The sequence below is a fragment of the Mus caroli genome, chromosome X (genome assembly GCF_900094665.2).
Source record: "Mus caroli chromosome X, CAROLI_EIJ_v1.1, whole genome shotgun sequence".
Classification (NCBI taxonomy): Eukaryota; Metazoa; Chordata; class Mammalia; order Rodentia; family Muridae; genus Mus; species Mus caroli.
The window spans coordinates 152,276,568-152,299,809 of NC_034589.1; the positions used below are offsets into that span (position 1 = coordinate 152,276,568).

The 23,242-nt window shown below is 41.4% G+C and overlaps 1 protein-coding gene across 2 annotated transcripts in view; it reads right to left on the reverse strand.

Moving 5' to 3' along the window:
- Window positions 1-9,670: 9,670 nt before the first annotated feature.
- Ca5b (carbonic anhydrase 5B) overlaps window positions 9,671-23,242 on the reverse strand; it is a 50,119-nt gene continuing 36,547 nt past the window's right edge. For both annotated transcript variants that reach the window (XM_021153483.2, XM_029472927.1), the window contains exons 4-8: window positions 22,664-22,782; window positions 21,042-21,137; window positions 19,003-19,065; window positions 17,725-17,880; window positions 9,671-10,125 (exon numbers count right to left, since the gene is read on the reverse strand). In XM_021153483.2, coding sequence (XP_021009142.1) covers window positions 9,946-10,125; window positions 17,725-17,880; window positions 19,003-19,065; window positions 21,042-21,137; window positions 22,664-22,782 — 614 coding nt within the window. In that variant the 3' untranslated portion in view covers window positions 9,671-9,945. The remainder of the gene's footprint in view (window positions 10,126-17,724; window positions 17,881-19,002; window positions 19,066-21,041; window positions 21,138-22,663; window positions 22,783-23,242) is intronic.

Sequence of the window (23,242 nt, forward strand, 5' to 3'; positions counted from 1 at the left end):
CACAGACATGTACACAGGCTAATTCGCTCTATGTAATCCCTCATTAAGACTCTCTTCCCAGGTAACTCTAAATTATGTCAGGTTGACCATTAGAACTAACCATCACACTCCCATTTAATCACTTTAAGCTGATAGGTTATTTCTCCACTGTCAAAGGAACTAATTCAAGCCAGATTAGATTATGTTAAAGGCAGGTTTATTGAGAAGCTGCCCTCAGGCAACTTCACTAGCCCCAAGGACTGAGGCCAGGGGAGTCTCCATTGGGGTAGGGAGAGAGAGGGAGAGAGACAGGGAGAGAGACAGGGGGAGGAGGAGGGGGAGAGGGAGAGGGAGAAATTCTGGATAATGTATGGAGGAGCCTCTGGGGGAAGTGCTGCAGTCCATCTTCTGGAAAGTTCTCGGTTGGGGGACTGGGTACTGGGTACCAAGATAGAAACTTGGGAGTGCTGGGAGAACCTGGAGGCCAGAAAAGCTTTGATATGTAAAATATGCACCTCAGTCCCTTGTCCTGGGGGTCTGAAATCAAACATAAGCATGTTTTGCAGGTTCTAAGACACACATGCAAAAGTCTGCTTCCACCTTTTATTTAGAGAAGAGATATCTCCAAGATCTGCATGTATACCTCCAAACTTACCTTTCTTTAAAACTGAATTTGTTTTGGACCTCTGTGGTAAAATACACATAAAATTTACCATTTTAACTATTTTTAATATTAGCCATCCCAAGTCTTTGTAAGTATACAGTTCAATAATGCTAGATATACTTTTTTTTTTTTTTTTTTTTTTTGGTTTTTCGAGACAGGGTTTCTCTGTGTAGCCCTGGCTGTCCTGGCACTCACTTTGTAGACCAGGCTGGCCTCGAACTCAGAAATCCGCCTGCCTCTGCCTCCCGAGTGCTGGGATTAAAGGCGTGCGCCACCACGCCCGGCTTGCTAGATATACTTATATTCAACAAGTCTTTGGGACGTTTCCATCCTGCAACACTAACACTATCCATCTGTGTTAGACTTTTTGTTACTATAACAACTAGTTGAAAGAAGAGGAACAGTTTAAAGAAGAAAATATTTATTTTGGTCAAAGGATTTAAAAGTGTTGGGTATGGAAGTTAAGGGGGACACTGAGACAGATTGTTGGGGTTAAGAAATGTATTAGAAGTCATTAATTCTACGGACGGGCACAAACCCCAACACCCACAGATAGACTCTGTACATGATGGTGACTCTGAAGAGAAACTGGAGCCTAGAGAGGAGGCAGGAGTCAGGGTTCCTTCTTACAGTTTTCTGAGGAAATACAAAAGGTGTAGGGCATGCACCTCCAGCCAGACTTTCTGATCCCCCAGCAGATGGCAGGAAAGGGAATGAGGAGGGTGATGTGTGCCACTGGGAGCCATCCATATCCCTTTGATGTATCTGAGCCTGAAAACTCCCAAAGTGAGAAATTAAGACACCTGGGAGCCTGTTAGCTAGATATTCACAGAATTGAATATCTCAATAGGCTTCCTGTTAGTATCAGTGGGGCTGGGGAGATGAAAGTGGCTATTATAAGTATTGTGGCCTGACCAGCAATCTGGCCTGGAGTCTAATGGGTTTTAGTCCATGGTAGCTGGTTCCATGTGTTTGGGCCTGAAGTGAAGCAAAACATCATCACAGAGGAGGTGGTGGAGTAAAACTATTCCCTTAAGCAGCCAGGAAACAGAGCAGTAACAGAACTCACCCATAATAGGTCACACTCTCAAAGATCTATTTCCTCCAGCCAGGTCACACCTTCTACAGTTCCACCACCTCTCGATAATCTATTCAAATTCTGAATCTATCATTAAGTTAAATTGATCATCGTTAAATCGATCACATTAGATAGTTCATGATCTAGTCATCTTTGGAAACTTCCATGGGTACTCAGTAAAAACTCCTGTGAGCCTCTGAACCAAATAAAGTTGACAAGATTAACCATTATACCACTAAACCCAATTCAGCTTCCCTCCCTTCCCAACCCTTAGCAACTGTCTAATTTCTATTCCCAGGGTTTTGATGACTTTAGACACATCGTTGGAGTGGAATCATATAGTGTGTGTCCTGGAACTGGCTTATTTTACTTAGCAGAATGGCTTTTGCTTTCATCCATATTGTACACCCAGCAGGGTTTTCTTCTTCAAAGCTACTGTACTACATTCCCTTTATAATTTATCTGGTTTGGCCATTTAGGTTGCTTCCTTGGGTATTTGAAATAATGCCATGAGAAAGAGTGTGCAAGTATTTCTCTGAGATCTTGGTTTGGATTCTTGGTTAATCACTGCCCAGAGGTGGAATTTCTGGATCATATCATAATTTGGGTTTTAGTGAATATACCATGACATTTCTCTGCATCCTCACATCATTCTATTTTTTTCTTGTTTGGTAGTCATATCATGATGGCCATGCTGTGATAGTTCATTGTTGCTTTGATGTACATTGTCCTGAAACTTAGTGTTGTTGAGAGTAGCTTTTTGTGTGTATACTGGTCCCTCTTGTATCTGCTTTGGAGAATTGTCTGTTCAAGTCCTTTGCTCATTTTAAAATTGGGCTATTGGGGGGAGGGTCGTTCCTGAGTTATTGACGTTCTTTAGTGTATTATGGATATTAAGCTCATATCATATATGTGATTTACAATTACCTTTTCCCCTTTTATAGTTTTCTTTCCACTTTGCTGGTTATTTTTTGTGATAATCAAACATTGTAAGTTTATGTTACTTCAATCTTGTTTTGCAGACTAAATAAAATACTTCCCATATTTGAAGCTCAAGTTTGGAGACAACTATAAACATTCTAAGGTATCTATAAGGAAGCACAACAGTGTTGCAGATTCCTCAGAAATGAGTAAATCGTCTAGATTTCATGCTGACAAGTTTCTCTCTGTGTTTGTATAACAAAGTCTTCTAAAACACTGTATTAATCAGGAGGTTTAAATCAGGCACCTGCTGTATAAAGAACCTCAGCTGACCCTGTGGAACAGCTCTCCATACACAAATGCTGCCAGGAGAGAGCTGGTCTCCCAGGAGTGCGAACACACCTGTGAGCACAGGTAAAACCACCATCTCTGCTCAAATTTCTGGCCCAAGAGGGACCCACCAAGAGCCATCAGGACACAGGGACCAAGGAACAGGCAGGGACACGATCCTTCCAGTTTCTGCCTACACCCCAGGGCTGACCCAGTGCCACAGCTCACCATACCCAAATTACTCCTGGAGAGAACTGGTTTCCCAGGACTACTGACACACAGGCTTGCAGGAGGGATAAGCCACAGTCAGAGGCAGCAATACCAGCTAACACCAGAGTTAACCAGATGGTAAGAGGCAAGGGCAAGAACATAAGCAACAGAAACCAAGGCTACTTGGCTTCAACAGAACCCAGTTCTCCCACCACAGTGAGCCCTGGATACTCCAACTCACCAGGAAAGCAAGACTCTGATATAAAATCACATCTCCTGATGATGATAGAGGAAGTTAAGAAGGACATAAATAATTCCCTTAAAGAAATACAGAACAGAAATAAACAGGTAGAAAACCTTAAAGAGGAAACACAAAAATCCCTTAAAGAATTACAGGAAAAGACAACCAAACAGGTGAAGGAATTGAACAAAACCATTCAGTATCTAAAAATAGAAGTAGAAACAATAAAGAAATCACAAAGGGTGACCCTGGAGACAGAGAACCTAGGAAAGAGATTCAGAGTAATAGATACAAGCATCACCAACAGAATACAAGAAGTAAAAGAGAGAATCTCAGGTGCAGAAGATACCATAAATAACATTGACACAACAGTCAAAGAAAATGCAAAATGCAAAAAGCTCCTAACCCAAAACATCCAGGAAACCCAGGACACAATGAGAAGACCAAACCTAAGGATAATAGGTATAGAAGAGAGTGAAGAATTTCAACTTAAAGGGCCAGTAATTATCTTCAACAAAATTATAGAAGAAAACTTCCCTAACCTAAAGAAAGAGATGCCCATGAACATATAAGAAGCCTACAGAACTCCAAATAGATTGGACCAGAAAAGAAATTCCTTCCATCATATAATAGTCAAAACAGCAAATGCACAAAACACAGAAAGAATATTAAAAGCAGTAAGGGAAAAAGGTCAAGTAACATATAAAGGCAGACCTATCAGAATTACACCAGACTTCTCACCAGAGACTCTGAAAGCTGGAAGATCCTGGGAAGATGTCATACAGACCCTAAGAGAACACAAATGCCAGCCCAGGCTACTATACCCGGCAAAACTCTCAATTACCATAGATGGAGAAACGACGATTTTTTCCATGACACAACCAAATTTACACAGTATCTTTCCACAAATCCAGCCCTACAAAGGATAATAGATGGAAAACTCCAACACAAGGAAGGAAACTACACCCTAGAACAAGCAAGAATGTAATCTTCTTTTAACAAACCCAAAAGAAGACAGCCACACAACCATAATTCCACCTCTAACAATGAAAATAACAGGAAGCAACAATCACTATTCCTTAATATCTCTTAACATCAAAGGACTCAATTCCCCCAATAAAAAGGCATAGACTAACAGACTGGAGACTCCAGAGAACCAAATAACCCTATCAAGAAATGGGGGCCAGAGCTAACAGGATTTTCCACTGAGGAAACTCAAACAGCCGAGAAGCACCTAAAGAAATGTTTAACATCCTTAGTTATTAGGGAAATGCAAATCAAAACAACTCTGAGATTCCACCTCACACCAGTCAGAATGGCTAAGATCAAAAGCTCAGGTGACAACAGCAGATGCTGGCAAGGATGTAGAGAAAGAGGAACACTCCTCCATTGTTGGTGGAATTGCAAGCTGCTACAACCAATCTGGAAACCAGTCTGGCAGTTTCTCAGAAAATTGGACATAGTAGAGGACCCAGCTATACCACTCCTGGCCATATACCCAAAAGATGCTCCAACATGTAATAAGGACACATACTCTATTATGTTCATAGCAGCCTTATTTATAATAGCCAGAAGCTGGAAAGAACCCAGATGCCCCTCACGGAGGAATGGATACAGAAAATGTGGTACATTTACACAATGGAGTACTACTCAGCTATTAAAAACAAGGAATTCATGAAATTCGCAGGCAAATGGATGAATCTAGAAAATATCATCCTGAGTAAGGTAACTCAGTCACAAAAGAACACACATGGTATGTATTCACTGGTAAGTGGATATTAGGCAAAAAACATGGAATACCCACAATACATAGACCACATGAAACTCAAGAGGAAGGATGACCAAAGAGTGCATGCTTCAGTCCTATTTAGAAGGGAATATAATCAAGGGAAGTAGAGGGTGGGAGGGACTTGGGAGGAAGAGAGGAGGGGTATGGTGGAAAAGGGTGGCAGAATCAGGTATGGGAGGAGATGGAGGAGATGTACAGAGGATCAGGAAATTGAGCAGATGTGTGTAGCAATGGGGGATGCGGAACTGGGGGTAGCCACCAGAAAGTCCCAGATGCCAGGAAAGCAAGAGCTTCCCAGGATCCCATGGGGATGACATTAGCTGAAATACCCTACAAAGGGGAGGGAGAACCTGTTGAGACCATATGCAGAAGTTAGGCATGGCCCCCTGGCTGAGGGATGGGGCTACTTACCCATCTTCAAAATTTTAACCCAGAATTATTCCTGTCTAAAGGAAATATAGGAAAAAGAGCAAAACAGAGACTGAAGAAAAGGCCATCCAGAGATTACCCCACCTAGGGATCCATCCTACATGCAGACACCAAACCCAGACACTGTTGCTGATGCCAAGAAGTGCTTGCTGACAGGAGCCTGATACAGCTGTCTCCTGAGAGGCTCTGCCAGAGCCCGACCAATACAGAGGCTGAGGCTTGCAGCCAACCATTGGACTGAGCACAGGGACCCCAATGGAGGAGTTAGGCGAAGGACTGAAGGAGCTGAAGGGGTCTTATCTGCCATCAATGTGAGGGGAGGCCCTTGATCATGTGAAGGCTTGATGGCTCAGAGTAGAGGAATGCTAGGGTGGTGCGGCAGGAGTGGGTGGGGGAGCACCCTCATAGAAGCAGGGCAAGAGGGGATGGGATGGGGGTTTGCAGAGGGGAAACCCAGAAAGGGGATAACATTTGAAATGTAAACAAATACAATATCCAATTTAAAATGATAATCTAATAAATTTAGGTGATTATGGTGCTTAGGAGGAAAGCTATATACTAAGTAATAGAATCATTCTTAATTTTTGAACTGGACAATTGACAAAAGAATGAGATAAAATTCTGTGAACTAGTGCATTTGGATATATACTTATGTGTGTTTTCAGCAATAAAAAGTAATAGTATAGGATGTGCGTGCTTTAGCTTCATACCACCACGAGGGAGGCATATGCTGAACACAGAGGCTTTTACAATTCTAATTACTCTGTTTATGTGACTATCATGTTGGCCAAAGAGCTGGTGTAATCATAGCTTGTACTATAGAAAATATACTCAGGAAATATGATACAATTTTTATATTCCAGCCAAAAAAAGAACCTCAGCAGCATGCTTTTCCAGCCCCACCCAACACACACACACACCTTGGCTAATAAGCACATAAAATCAATTTTATAAAATATTAAAGGGTACTGAAAAGATGGTTCCTAAGTTTAGAGCACTTGACACTCTTAAAGAGGAACCCACAAGATAGCTAATAACCATCTGTAACTCCAGTTACAAGGGATCCAACATCCTCTTCTGGTCTTTTGGGGCACCTAGCATGCATATAGTGCACAGACATATATGGCATGCAGGAAAAATACCCTTATGCATAAAAGAAAAATATTGCTGGAAATGCCATTGTATTCTATGTAACAGTGTATGAACAATGCAACTAATATTAAAAATAATTGACTACTAGAGGATTTGAGATGTATTTCTATAAATCCAGCATGAAATATTTCTGTCCTCTAGCACTTCAATCATTAGAACATTCTGTATATGCTTTGTCCTGGCTACTTTTATGTCAATTTGACACAAGCTAGAGTCATCTGAAAGGAGGGAAACTTGATTGAGGAAATGCCTCCATGAGATCCAGCTGTAAGGCATTTTCTTAGTTAGTGATCAATAGAGAAGAGTCCAGTCCCTTGTGGGTGACTGGGTTGGTAGTTCTGGGTTCTATAAGAAAGCAGGGTGAGCGCCGGGCGTGGTGGCTCACACCTTTAATCCCAGCACTCAGGAGGCAGAGGCAGGCGGATTTCTGAGTTCGAGGCCAGCCTGGTATACAAAGTGAGTTCCAGGACAGCCAGGGCTACACAGAGAAACCCTGTGTCGAAAAACCAAAAAAAAAAAGCAGGGTGAGCAAGGCAGTAATCGGCACCATCCATGGTCTCTGCATCAGCTCCTGCGTCCAAGTTCCTGCCCTGACATCCTTCAATGATGAGCAGTGCTGTGGAAGAGTAAACCAAGCAAACCCTCTTTCTCCCCAAGGTTGCTCATGGTGCTTCCTCACAGCAGTAATAACCCTGAGACATGGTCCCTATACAATCCCAATCTCTATGGTAAAGCATCTGACTTGGAAAAATGCAAAAGAAATTCTAGAAACAGTAAGCTCTTCTTTTCTTGTGATTACAAAATATATCTTCTTTTTTATTCTTTTAAAGTTTTATTTAGATCAGGCAGTGGTGGCGCATACCTTTAATCCCAGCACTTGGGAGGCAGAGGCAGGTGGGTTTCTGAGTTCGAGGCCAGCCTGGTCTACAGAGTGAGGTCCAGAACAGCCAGGGCTATACAGAGAAACCCTGTCTTGAACCGCCCCCCAAAGTTTTATTTATTATTGTGTGCATTTATAATGTATATGTGGTTGTATGTGTGGGATGAAACATGCTTGCTCAGACAGCGATTTGCTGGGGTTAGTTATGTGAGGTCTGGGGACCAAGCTCAGGTCTTTAGGTTTACATGGCAAGTGTCTTTACCCACTGAGCCAGCCCATCATTACCAAATGCATTTTCTATACACTAAATTGATACTAAGTAGACATATCATATGCTAGTAATAGCAACTAAAGACTAGTATAAACATACTCATTGAGAAGTATGAATACAAAAATTCACACCCAAGTTTTGAAACAAAATATACCTAAAACTATGGCCAGTATTCAGCTAGGACTTGCTGGTCTGGGCTCCCACAGACGTTTTCTGAGAAGCCTGGGCTTTGTGTGGTAAGTAGCAACACCATTGGTAGTTTTCAACATTTTGATTGTAATCCCTACTTATGATTCTACACAGCTATAAACACTGGAAGAGAGCTGAAGCTGAGTGGAGTGACACACACTTGTAATCCTAGCAGTTGGGAAGTGGACGCAGGAGAGTGAGAAGCTTCAAACCAGCTACTGTTACACAGTACATTCTAATACAGCCTGAGCTAAAGAGTCCCTTGTTTCAAAAATAAAAATGATAGCCAAATAAGTCAAATATAATGCTTGAGTGTGGTGCCTTGTACACTTGAGAGAATGAGACAAAAGTATTAGTATGAGTTCCAGGCCAGCCTGGACTACAGAGTGGGACACTGTCTCAAAACGCACACACACACACACACACACACACACACACACACACACACACAATTTCAGATATAAAAACACAATTACTAACAGGTTGCTATAAGTGTAACTTGAATGTTCTGTTAATATTCCAATGACACATATTATTATCAGTCAAAGAGCAAATATAATGAAGGCTGGCCTTGGTGGCACAAGCCTTTATTCCCAGCACTTGGGAGGCAAAGACAGACAGACTTCTGTGAGTTCAATTCTAGACTGGTTTACATAGTGATTTCCAGGACAGCCAGGGCTACACAGATGAGACCTTCTCTTTTAAAAAAGACATGAAATACTCTAAAACCAGGAAGTTTACACCTAAAGTTTGAGAGCCATTCACCTCCAAATGATGGTAGCTAAGAACTTGACCAACAATGAAAGGTGAGACAATTCACCAGTTTGAACAAAAGGGAGGCATTTTTAAGTCAAATTCACAAGAACCTCTTGTTGTGAGTTAAGCTCCTGAATTCGACCCAAACAGAAAGATCAAGATCAGGCACTCATATTAAGCCCCCATTTAACCAAAAGGAAACTAAACTGTCTTTTTGACTGTCTGACAAATAGATTAGAGAGATTTAACAGTTAATGAAGATTCCTCTGCCCTTAACCCCCCTCCCACCAAGACAGGGTTTCTCTGTATAGCCCTGGCTGTCCTGGAACTCACTTTGTAGACCAGGCTGGCCTCGAACTCAGAAATCCACCTGTCTCTGCCTCCCAAGTGCTGGGACTAAAGGTGTGCACCACTACCACCACCACCACCACCGGGCAGATTCCTCTGCCTTAACCCTGTCATAAGAAAGGATGACCTCTGGACTGGTGAGATGGCTCAGCAGTTAAGAGCACTGACTGCTCTTCTGAAAGTTCTGAGTTCAATTCCCAGCAACCACATGGTGCCTCACAACCATCCATAATGAGATCTGACAACCTCTTCTGGTGTGTCTAAAGACAGCTACATCATACTTACATATAATAATAAGTAAATCTGCCGGGCGTGGTGGCACACGCCTTTAATCCTAGCACTTGGGAGGCAGAGGCAGGTGGATTTCTGAGTTCGAGGCCAGTCTGGTCTACAAAGTGAGTTCCAGGCTAGCCAAGACTATACAGAGAAACCCTGACTCCAAAAAAAAAAAAAAAAAAAGAAAGAAAGAAAAAGAAAGGGTGACCTCAGGTAACTTGACGTTATTTGGGTACAGGTTTTTGTTTTTCTTCATTTGTCTCCCGGTCTTTGCTTTACAAGAGTAGGAATTTTGAAATGTTACCCAAAAAAGGAAGGAAAAAAATAGAAATGTATACATATAAGTATTATTAAATGCTGTGTTTTAAAATAATCTAGTTAAAATTTTAAGCTATGAGTCATTAAACGTAGATGCTGCTGAAGTATGCTGTCTTAGGGGGTGACTTCGCTGGCTGTTGGCTCGGGCTTCACTTGTATATTGAGCACATAGTCATGGCGGAAGGATGAGCGGACGGTGCGATTCATCAGTGGCTGAAGAGGGCGGAAGTTGTCCACCATTCTTTTCTCTTTCTCTCCCTCAGAAGTAAAAAGCAGGGTCCGAAACTGCTCAAGCTAGAAACAGAAAACATTACGAATAACAATCAGAAACAAGCTTTAGTATATGGATAAATTCTTTCCTTTTTTGTTTGTTTGTTTGTCATGAGTCTCACTGTGTAACCCTTAGAACTCATTATATAAACCAGGTTGGCTTCCCACTCCTGGAGAGCCACCTCCTTCTGTTTCCTAAATAACGGGATTATAGCTATGCACCGCACCACACTTAGTTTGCTTTCATTTCTATAATTCTACAACCCTTTGTGTCAAATTGGATTCAGAAAGAGAACTTATTTCTGAGAACGCTCTCTTCACCCCTTGATAAGGGGTTAAATGCCATGTTGCTGGCATGGTTGTATGACAGCAGCAGGAAGTGGTCAAAAGGCCAAGCTTTTAGAATCTGAAGATTAGGGACAAAGGCCCTTGTCCCAACATATTAATTAGCTGTTTGCCAAAGGTGAGTTACAGCATCTCCTTGATTCTGAGGTATGTAGGTGGAGAGAAAATACTAGAAAAATGATACATACAAATGATTCCAGTTTGTCATAAACTTATGTATATTACAAAATCAGAAGGATTTGCCCAAATAATTAATAATGCTGAGTGCTAAAATGGCCAGTGATTAAGATTATAAATGTCAGATAACATTTTCAATGTTTTATTAGCATATATTAGTTATATACTATAATGGGTCTCATTATGAAATTTTCTTACTTGTAATATATTTTGATCCTACTCATTGCTTCCCCCCATCCCCATTATCCTCTCCTTCCACCTACTGATCCTTTTTGAAATAAACCGCCAGCCCACACCTATTACAACCAAAAGGGATGACATTGAAAGCAACCATGGCAGGGACTCTGAGCCTCTGAGCAATGACCATTGCACTCCAACAAGTTCAACACAACCAACTCGCTCGAAAAATCAAGGCTGATCTGACATTGGTACAGGAACAGCATCAAAAAACTCTAGAGTTGGGGTTGAAGATATGACTCAGTGGCTAAAAGCAGTGGGTGCTCTTCCAGAGGTCCTGAGTTCAATTCCCAGCACCCACATGACAGCTCATAACTGCCTATAATCATAGTTCCCTGGGGTCCAATGCCCGATTCCGGTGTGCAGGACATTCATGCAGACAAAATACATAAATAAAACTTTAAAAACAAACAAACAAACAAAAAACCACTCCAGACTCAGTTAGACTTCTTGGCAGCCATGGTATTACAAAGTAGATGAGGATTAGATCTCATTCTGGCAAAGAAGGGAGAAATGTGTGCTGTGTAAGTGAAGGAATATTGTTTCTACATGAATTTCTCAGGTGTCATAAAGAACAATGCCAGAAAGCTAAAAGAAAGAATAGACTCACAAGGCAGATCCCACCCATCAGGCTGGACAGGTTTGGAGGGTACTTGGGGGACAAGGATAACCCCTTTTATTGGGCCCCTAATCTTGATAGGTCTAGCTCTATTTTTGGTCTCTATGTTTTAAAATTCCTCCCTCATCTGTTGCAGCAATGAGTTTAAGCCCTATGTCAACTATCACTCAGCTCCTGACTAACGACCACCAACCCCTCAAGTCCTGGAAGCAGATGATCCCACAAAGCCAATATCCACTCATGAACAATCAAGATACTTTGATTTAAAACAAAAACCCTTTCTCTCTCACTTATAATGAGCCCTCAAGCACAAAACAGTTAAGACAGAATTGGTGGCCCTGTCCCCACTTCTTCCTATGCTTCAGGGTCTGGAATGACCAAGGGCCTGGATATAAAACAGGGTTTCCATGAAATTCCAGATGGCCTTGCTCACCCTTATCAGACACACACAGAGAGAAGATCTATTTGATGGGACAGTATCTCTCCCAAGATAATCTGGTTTGGGCAAATGAATTCAGAAAGGAATGTCTACAGACCACACATAGCCCTCCCCAAAGCCATGTCAACTTCCTCATTCCCAAGCTTACCACCCATCCCCCTACACAGGACCTCTATCCTGTGGGGAAGGGCTTGCCTTTTGCTGTTTGAAATAAACATCTCCTCTGCTGAGGTCAAACTCTGGTCTCCTTTCTGCCTCCTGTCGCATTACTCTATGCTCCCAAAATCTAATATTATATGACCCAATGAGTTTCTTTAGGGTCACTTACAGGAGGGTGGGCACCTTACCAGTAGGCTATGTTGCTAAGGAAATGTCTCTCCCTCCTTCCTGACTTTTTTTTTCCCCTTAAAGATTTGCTTATGTATTTTATGTATGTTAGTGTTCTGTGTACACGAACACCTGCTTGCCAGAAGAGGGCGCTAGATCTCATTATAGATAGTTGTAAGTCACCATGTGGTTGGTAGGAATTGAACTCAGGACCTGTAGAAGAACAGACAGCGCTCTTAACCACTGAACTATCTCTCCTTCCTGACTTCTCTGAATGAAGGATTGTAAGCTGTTAAAAATAAAATAAATTCTTCCCTTACTATGTTAAAATTTTATTGAACATTCCTTATTTAAGCCACTGATCCTCTGGCTTACCTTTCAATGTTATATCAATTTTTAAACATGAAGGGTAAACCAGGCATAGTGGTGTATACCTTTAATCCTAGCACTTTACATAGAGAAACTCTCTCAAAAACAAAAACAAAACAAACAAAAACAAACAAACAAACAAAAAATATGAAGGACAGCAGTATGGCAGACTGAATGTGTAGGTTACAAAGGCTAGGCTTATGAGCAGTCCAGCTCTGGACTCTCTCATTTCTCTGTGATTTGTTTGTAAGTTCGATCATAAAGAAATGTTTAAATGTAGTCTTATAAACTACCTGCGTTCCTTCAGACCTCCGGTTTTCTTTTACAGTTAAAAGAGCTCCATTCATTTGGCACTATGAAAGGATCTCCCTGTGCTGGTTTTTTATGGTGCTTTCCTGTTTTGCAGTGTGTGGCTACTCCCAGAAGCCAGACAAAGGGTGGCTTCTGTTTTGCAGTGCTGAGGGTTCAATGTGGGGGCCTCATATACGCTCAGTAAGCAGTTTACCACATAGCTGTATCCCTAGCTCCGACTGGGCTATATTTGCACGTTTCTGTATAAAGTTTGAATGCTAAATCCAACTCCCCTTTTACCACCAGGCATCGTCCTTACCACATTTTATAGAATGTCCTGTCCTTTGTCCTCACTGAGCTGAGATGCTCTCTTCATTGTAAATTCTCACATGTGGTTGGACACATTTTGAAACTTACTACTTTCTTCTTGCCAAGGCTACTTTTCTCGATCAGCTAGAGTGAGGGTGTGCAGATTGCTGGTTAACTGTTATTTCTGAGTGCGTCTGTGAGAGTGCTTCCCTGAAGAGGTTAGGATTTGGATTGGGGACTGAGTGAAGCAGATGGGCTTCTTTTATGAGAGCGTGTCAGCCACTGTGGAGAACCCGAAGAGAACCAAAAAGTAGAGGGTCCACTTTGCTCTCTGCTGACTGGTTTCTGGTTTGTTTTGAGAAAGAATCTTAAATAGCCTAGGCTGGCCTTGAACTGCTATGTAACTGAAGGTGGCCTTGAATACCCGATCTTCTGATGGCTATCTCCCAAGCTCTGGTATTAATAGGCTGTACCACCGTACCTAGTTTGTATGGAATTAGAGAACCTACTGGTTTGGATTAAGTTCCTGCCTGAAGTTCCAATAGACCAACATAAAAATGAAGATGCAGGAGCCAGGGGGAGAGGGTGGCTCCTCAATCGTAGCACTTGAGAGGCAAAGGCAAGCAGATCTCTGGAAGTTGAGACCAGCCTGGTCTACACAGGGAGTCCCAGGTCAGCCAGGGATATATGCATAATGAGACCCGGTCTCAGAACAAGAAAGAAAGATGGAGTTGGAGTCCTACTAGACTTACATTTCACCAAGGGGAAACAAAACTGTTTATCTGCCTTTCTGAGGAACAGTGATTAGTGAAATTTAACAGCTTAGTCCCAAATAGGCCATTTCAGTTGGTGTTGTAATGAACATTCCTCTGCCTTAATCCTGTCACAAGAGAGGGATAACCTGATGCTTTTTGGTTGCAGCTTGTTTTCTGATTGTTCTGTCTCCTTTCCTATGCTTTACAGGCCCCACCGTGTCTGGCTTGACTGCTTTTGACCTGAGCCCACATCAGCTCTGGGAGCCCCTAGTTCTCAGACCTTAAAGCCAAGGTCAGAACACACAGCACTGGCTTTCCAGCTCTCAGGCCTTTGAGGTCACCTCTCGGGTAAACTTCAGGTTATAAGACAGCAAACCAGAAGCCTTCTCAGCTTCCATAATCAGAGGAGCACAAGACACCTGGCTCAAGAGAAGCCATTTTAATTCGTCCCCATTTTTCCCCTCCTCCTTCTTCCTTTCTCTCCCCATTCTTTCTCTCCTCTCCCCTCTTCCCTCTCTCTCTGTCTCTGTCTCTCTGTCTCTTTGTCTCTGTGTCTCTGTCTCTGTCTCTCTCTCTCTCATTGTCTTTGTGTCTCTGTTTCTAAACACTTTTCTTGATTTTTCTTTTTTCTTTTGTTATTTCTGTGCCAGTACCAGGGCATTTAGTTCTTGAAGCTTTATAACTTTTTTTTATATAACTAATCACTCCTTTTTTGCTCTTTTAGAAATCACCATTACTATTTATGCATATTTTCTGACTCAGATTTATGTCTGGGGGGCTGGAGAGATGGTTCAGTAGTTAAGGGTGCTTGCTATTCTTACAGAAGAGCCAAGTCTGGTTCCCAGGACCCATTCTGAGCAACTCATAACAGCCTCTAGTTCAGGCTCAACTCTATCTGACAGCCTTTGTCTGACTTCTGGGAGCACCTGGGAGCACCATCACACATATGTGTGCACACATACACACAGTTAAAAACAGAATAAATATTGAAGAGATGGTCCAGTGGTTAAGAGCACTTGCTGCAGAGGACCTGAGTTTGGTTCCCAGCACCCACATTTAGGCTCTGAACCATCCCTAACCCCAGTTCCAGTTTCCTTGGACACTAGGCTCACATGAGGTATGTTCACATGCATGAAGGCAAACAGTCATGTACATAAAATAAAAATAAACAGAATTAAATGGTATAAATGTGATTTATTTACTTTAAACCCTATTGGCATATTTATTGGCGGTACATTAAATTGTGGAGAATAAACAATTCATGGAAAATACAAGAAAAACTGACATCTTTATGATATCTTCCAAGCCAGGAATAGAGTATGAATTTAATTTAATTAAGTCATCTTCAGTATCCTGGAAGATTTACATTTTATTGTTAATACTTCTTGTTAAAACTACTCAAAGGTATTTTATAGTTTTATTCTGATCATATCTAGAACTTTCTTCCATTATATCTTTGTATCATATCTCTGACATGTATTTGATATATGACTATATATTAATATTATACCCCACCAATTTCTAAGTTACCTTATTTTGTGCTATTTTCTAAACTTTTCCTCATTTAGTTTTATTTTCTGATCTGATCATATTGACAATTTCTATAACTTATTTTTGTTTCTGGTTTTTGAGACAGGGATTAAAGGCATGTGCCACCACACCCAGCTCTATAACATATTTTTTAAGAGAGGGGATTGGTATATTGCTCAGCCTACTTTTGAATAGCTAGACTCAAGTAGTTCTTCTGCCTGAGCCTTATAAGTAGATAAGACTGTAGGCATGCACAACACATAGCTAATTCTAGAATATAATTTAATATATCATTTAATATGGTAATAGTTATTTCCAGTGGGCTTGTTAGAACATACCTATAATCCCATCATTTGGGAAGGTGGGAAGATCAAGACTTCAAAGTCATCTTTAGCTACACAGTGAGTTGGAGGCCACATGAGACCCACAAAAGCACTTCTCCATTAAACACAATTATTGGTACTCTGTATCCTTGGTTTACACATAAATATTAGAAAAATGCTGCTGGCACTCAGGAGGTAGAAGCAGGAAGACATTGTGATCCCAACGACAGCTTGATCTATATAGTGAAGTCTAAGTCAGCCAGAAAACTGCTTCTATTAAACATGTACAGATATTTTTCTTGTCATTATTCCCTAACCAATATAGTAGGAAAATTATTTCCATAGCATTTACACTGTAGGGCAATATATCTTAAAATGTAATGTAGATGTGATTTAAAGTGTATTGGAAGATTATATAAAGAGTAATATAGATGTGATTTAAAGTATATTAGAAGATGTATAAAATATAGATGCAATTCCAGATAGGGTACTTGAGCAGGTGCATATCTTGCATATTTGGGGTTCTGGACCAAGTCTTCCACAGCTACCAATGGATGACTGTATTTACTTAAAAAATACTTATTTTACTTTTTGTTTATGAGAAAAAGTGTGTGTGTGTGTGTGTGTGTGTGTGTGTGTGTGTGTGTGGTCTATGGAGACCAGAAGAGGGCGTGGGATCCCCTGGAGCTGAAGTTACAGGTGGCTGTACACTACGTGACATGGGTGCTTGGATCTGAACAACTGTCTTCTCTGGAAGAGCAGCAAGTGCAGTAATTGCTGAGCCACCTCCCTAGCTCCTGTACAAACTTTTGAATGAAGATCATTTGGCCATGTTAAGGAAGTCTCTATTCATCTGTATTTTATTTAAAAATATTAAGGACAAAACTGAAGCTGGGTGGTGGTGATGTATACCTTTCATCCCAGGTTTCCAGAGGCAGAGGCAGAGGCAGAGGTAGGGGGATTCTGTAAGTTCCAGACCAGCCTGGTCTACATAACAAGTTCCAGGACAGCCAGGGCTACAGAGAGAAGCCCTTTCTCAGAAACCCAAAAGAGAAAAAGCAATGAACAGTTACAAGCATCCTTCTGCTTCTGCTATAACAGTGCTGGGCTCTGTTTCTAATGTTCTAGTTCACCTTCTTTTTTCCTTATGTATCTATCAGTCTAAAGTTCACTTTGCTAGGGACATCAGAGTCATGATGCCGAGTTAGCTCGGCTTCAAAAAAAAAGAGCTTGGAAAGTTTGGCTTGCTTCTTGTGACAATGCTTTGAAATCAATATACATCCCACATAGCAAGTATGAGAAAATATTAGGAACTATCTGTTTGACATGTGTGTTTGGGCAGGGGTTGCTGTGAATTGAATTGGGACTAAGCTAGATCCCAAGCCCATGAGCAAATATTATTGTGCTTCAGTGGTAAATTAAATAAGACTGTGTTATAGATATAGGTATAGAATTGATCACTTCAACCAATTTACTAAGGACATATTAGACCATAGTTTTATTATTTATTATGAAGAAATATTAAAATTTCCTCACCATCATTGTTAAGAGTCTCTTTATCTTGGGCCTTGAATTGAAATAGAGAAGCACACAATTCTTAAGGAAATGGAGAAGCAAGTACCATATGTCCTTCTATGCTTTCATTCTTTTTCCTGATTAAGACTGGGGATAGAGTCCCAAATGCTTGTCTCGTGTATGCAAGGCCCCGAGTTCAATCCCTACCACCACAAAACAATAAAACGAGCACACAAATCTCTCACGTACAGTTCCAGGCCAGCCTAGGTTACATGAGACCCCACTTCTCCCACAAGAAATAAGCAAGTTAGCAAACAAGAATGATGTCATGATTTGAGCCCAGCTTGAACAGGCAGATTAGCATTCCTCAGATGGAAAATGTAATACCTGGTCACGGTCAACCTCAACGGGCTGCTTCTTAATGATCCAGGTAACAGACTCTGAGAGGGGCGGCGTAGTGAGAGACCCAGAGTAGGTCCAGTAATCTGGGCAAGTAGGCATCAGACAGGAAGGGTCAAATGATCCAAATTCCACCAGGGTGTCCTGTCCAAGAGAAGGAGTTCCTGAGTTACTAGCTATGGTGAAAGTTACTCAGGTATCAGAAGGTGAGGTAGTGATTCTCCTAGAGTGTACAGGGACCAAAAATGGTCCAGGGGAAGTTAAGGGAGCTTAAGCTCTAGGGGAGGTCAAGGGGAGGTTAAGGCAATTTCAGAGACATCACTACTTAATACAAAATCACGCTGTGCATTTCTGACAGTTTTCTCTAGGAAAACAGATTTTTTTTTTAAAAAAAAAAAGTCTTCTTTGTCTTGGGGGTATTAGGTAGTGGCTGGTAATAAACAGAGAGGCTTCTCTTCTTCAAGAGAAATGAATACAGATTTGTCCTTTTAAAACTAGCACAGAGCTGAGGGTGTAGCTCAGTGGTAGACAGCTTGCCAGGCGTGCTCAAGCACAGCATCCCAAGCAGGGCAGTGATAGAGAAAGGGAGGGAGAAAGGAAGGAAAGAAGGAAGTGAATGCCAGAATCTTGGACAAAGGAGAAAGAGAAAAAAAGGGAGACAGGGAGGGAGGAAGGGAGAGAGGAAAGGAGGGAGGGGAAAGGGAGAAAAGGAGGGAGAGGGAGGGCAGGAGGGAGGGGGAGACGGAGGGGAGAAGGGAGGGGGAGAGGGAGGGGAGAAGGGAGGGGGAGAGGGAGGGAGGGGAGTAAAGACGGAGAATAGAGGAACGCTGTACTGATTTCTGGAAGCAGCCCCTAAGGGATTCTGAATATTGAGTAATTCATCTGGGGAGCTGGACAAGGCATATGGGGTTCTTTGCTTCTAGACAAGTTAAGTCTCATTATGAAACTTTTAGGGAAAAAAATGGTCAGAGTGTTTCTACAAAGATAGAGAAGGAGCTGGTATCAGGGACAGAGTGGGTGCCTCACTCAGCAACTGCTCAGCAAACCCAGAAAGCTCCACTAAAGCAATTCTTCTTGTGCCAATTGTGGGTCTTAACCACAAGCCAATTATCATCAGTACACCATCAGCTCTGCCAGGTCTCCTGCAGCACTGTTGAAAGAGACCTGAATACCGTCCATTTAATCCATCTTCCTGCTTCAAAGTGTGTTGTCTCCTCTGAGATCCAAATATAAAATGTACTTCAAGTGATGCAAGGGGATAATTACCTTGTGCTTAATTGATGGCAAAGTGTCCACCAATTTCTGTAGTTCTTTATGATGTTTACCTAGCTAAAGAAAAAAAAAAAAGAACTATTACACACAATGGCCACCTCACTGTAGACATTCAGCTAGAATGTGAATCAAAATTAACCACCTGGAGGTTACATATAAACAAACTGCAGGACTGCAACTATATTTCAGCTGGTAATTACAAATATTATAAACATCACTAAATTAAATTAGACTTAGAACAAAATGAACAGGCAGTTTGCTGACAAGACTGGTGTGTCTAGAGAAAAGTGCCTTCTCTTTTAGTGTTTTAAAAATTATCTTTATTTTATGTTCATCAGTGTTTTGCCTGCATATATGTATGTGTGTGTGAGGGTGTCAGAAGCTCTGGAACTGGAGTTATAGACAGATGTGAACTGCCACGTGGGTGCTAGGAATCAAACCCAGATCCTCTAGAAGAGCAACTCCCTCCCCCAAGACAGGGTCTTACCTTATAGCCTGGGCTGGTCTCAACCTCTTGATCCTCCTGTCTCAACCTCCCGAGTGAAGCCCATTTCCAGTGCTCACTTGTCTCATGTGGACTGTGTCCACTGTGTTCAGCTGTGTGTTATTTTTAAAGATTGATTTTATTTTTTTTGTATGTATGTGTAGGGATATGTACATGTACATGTATATATGTACATGTGTGGGCAGATGCTCATGGAGGTCAGAAAGTACTGTTAAAGCCACTGAAGCTGGAGTTACAGCAGTCGTGAGTAGTCTGATGTCCACGCTGGGAACTGAATAGCAGTCTTCTACAAGATCAGCAAGCACTAAACTGCTGAGCCATCTCTCTGGCCCTGGGCTACATTTTATGCCATTTGAAACACATTCATGGGCTGGAGAGATGACTCAGAGGTTAAGAGCAGTGACTGCTCTTCCAGAGGTCCTGAGTTCAATTCCCAGCACCTATATGGTGGCTCACAGCCATCTGTAATGGGATCAGATGCCCTCTTCTGGTGTGTCTGAAGACAGTTACAGTGTACTCATATATAATAAATAATTTGTTTTAAAAAATTTTAAAAAGAAATATATTCATAAGAGTTTTTTATTTTAACAACTGCTCATTTTTACCATATACATGTAAAACACACATACACACTTAAGAGTCTCACTATGCACTCCTGGCTGCCCTCAAACTCACAGAGATCCACCTACCTATGCCTCCTGAGTACTGAAATTAAAGGAGTGTGACACCACACATGGCCTGGTACTAATAATCCTTTTTAAATACTAATATATAATAATGAATTTTATTGCAATATTTCCATATACACATATCATATACTTGAATTATATCCATTTCTCTCCCCCCTTCCTCCTCCTCTTTCCTATTGATCTCAATGTTCTTTTTTGAGTCAGGATCTCTCTGTTTTTGTTCTCGATGTTCTGAATTTGGCTCTGTAGGCCAGGCTGTCCTTGAACTCACAGAGTCACCCACCTCTGCCTCCCAAGTGCTGAGAATTAAAGTCATGTGCTACTATACCTAGCCCAATGTTCTCTGTTGAAAAAGATTTATTTCATTATTCTTAGTGTGTGTGTGTATGTGTGTGTGTGTGTGTGTTTGTGTGAAGTTAGTGCACATATGAATGAAGGCCTTTGATACCCCTGGAGCTGAAGTTACAGGCAGTCATAAGTTGGAGAATGTGTGTGCTGGGAACTGAACTGGCTCCTCTACATTAATAGCACATATTCTTAACCACTACACAATCTCTACAGAACTCTTTTCCTTTAAATTCTAAATTATTTTCAAATAAATAAGTTATAATGTTCTATCTTTTCAGTGATACAATGTATCATTTGAACTTAGTAAAATGAGTTGTTTGTTTGTTTGTTTGTTTGTTTGGGACAGGGTCTCTCTCTATAGTCCTAGCTGTCCCAGAACTCATTACGTAGACCAGGCTAGCCTGGAACTCACAGAGATCTGCCTGCCTTTGCCTCCCGAGTGCTGGAACTATGGGTGCACTGCCACACCCAGCTTGAATTTTTGTTTTTACCTTTAAAAATACACCTATCACAGCCAAGCCATTTTCTTCCAGTGCTGCATCCTCAAAACATTCAAATTTGACTGCATTCCAATGTACCAAGTGCAGCTGAAACAGAAGTAAAAGTGGGTTTATGCATGACCATGTAGGATTGGTCCAAAATAAATGACAGCCCCGTCCAACATGAAACATTTACTCTTGTTTCATCACCCGAAATACATCCACTGAGATGTATATGACAGTCTGGTGTGAAATAAGAACAACATAAAGAATTTGAAGAAGACGTTGTGGCAATATTACTTTGGAAGAAGAGGATTTGTTAGCGGAGAAAAATTATAAAATTCACATAGTCAAGAACTTTGCAGAGAGGGATCAACATTTTTTCATTCCCACCCTGATTTGCATGAAATACTAATATCCCAAATCCATTTGCATCTAGAGAGAAGATGTTTCTATTAAGAGAAATGCATTCTCCCTGTGAAAATTAGATGGGAACTAAAGACAAATTTCTTCTTGAAGGGATGATCACTTAAAATGTTTTCACGTTTAGCATCACATTTGGAACTAAATTAAGGGGAAAGTTGCATGGAGAAATTCTATTTGCAAGGAGAAATTCTATTTGCTTGTGCCTTGCTTGCATTTCCATATCAATCACTCTCCACCCAGCATTCTCAAGCCTCCCTTCCACCATCACCTGGCCTCCCGAATGAGCCCCTTCAAGGTCCTACAGAGCTTTCCCCGCTCCTGAAAAGGAGCCCATCTGCTCATCTGTCCTGGTGCTTTGGCCTTTTGATTTGAGAACCCCTTGATTCCTTTCCTGCTTCCCTCTCTGTCTTTTGCCATAGCCATCACTTAGGCTCCCACTCTTACCCTCTTGGACTAATCTAGCCTTACAGCTTTACTGTAGCCCATGGCTACATGGATGATTGCATTTAGCTCAGAATTCAGAAAGAATTCAGTTCTAATTTTTAAGTAGCTTATTTTATTTAATGTAGATGAGTGTTTTGCCTATAGCTGTGTATCATGTATATGCCTGCTGCCTGTTGAGGTCATAAAAGGGCATCAGATCCCCTGGAACTGGAGTTATAAATGGTTGTGGTACCAGGTACCTGCTGAGAACTGAACTCAGGTTAGAGTGAGTACAAGGGCTCTTCCTAACTGCTGACCTATCTCTTCAGCCCAGAATTCAGTTTTATCTCTTACAGTTTATTTCATGTGTGCTATTTAGAATGGATATACTTTTTACATGTCTCAGATGGGAAGGCTCAAATATGTCCCTGAACAAGCTATGTAAGATTTAAAGCATCACCTGAGACTTCCTGATAACTTATTCGAACTAGAAACCTCAGAATATCCCCCACCGTTCCACACCCATTGCCTTTGCGACCTTTTAAAATGTACCTCTGCTGTTCAAGCCAGGGGAGAACACCTTTAATTGCAACACAGGGGAGGCAGGGGCAGGAGAAATCTCTGTCAGTTCAAGCCAACTTGGTCTACAAAGTGATCTCCAGGACAGCCAAAGCAACGAGAATACCTTGTCTCAAAACAAACTGAGAGTGAGGAGAGAAGAGAGAGAGAGAGAGAGAGAGAGAGAGAGAGAGAGAGAGAGAGAGAGAGAGAGAGAAGAAACCTACCTCTGCTGGGTAGCATTTACTGTCCACGGTGTGCTCAGAGCCCCAAGCATCAATGGCTCCCCAATGAAAATGAAACTGCTTCAGTCGGTAGTTGTGTTCCAGGGGTCCTCCCTCAATCACTGAAACAAAACATCCAGCAATTCAGGGAACATGGGGAAAAGGTGGGCCTTGCCTTTAAATAATTTGGAGTATGTGATATCACCTACAAATATTTATGAGACTGATTTCTACAAAGTAAATACACATATAAAGTTCACTTTACACAGCTTCACTAATTTTTGCTTCTGTAGTTTTTGGGTTCAAGTTTTGCATTGTGGAGAACAAAGTGCAAATTTCTCGGTGTATTTATCCAATTCAATTGGATGAAAGTAAACTATGCAGACGAAAGATATTGTAAACATTTAAAAGATTCATTTAGGCCAGCCTACCCTCAAACTTAGAATTACCCTGCCTCAGCCTACTGAGTGCTAGCTTTAAAGGTGTGTTCTACCACACACATTCTCCTTCTTGGAAAGAAAAGGTGATTACATTTATTTGACTGTACTGTGTGTGTGCATGTGCATGTGCATGTGTATGTGT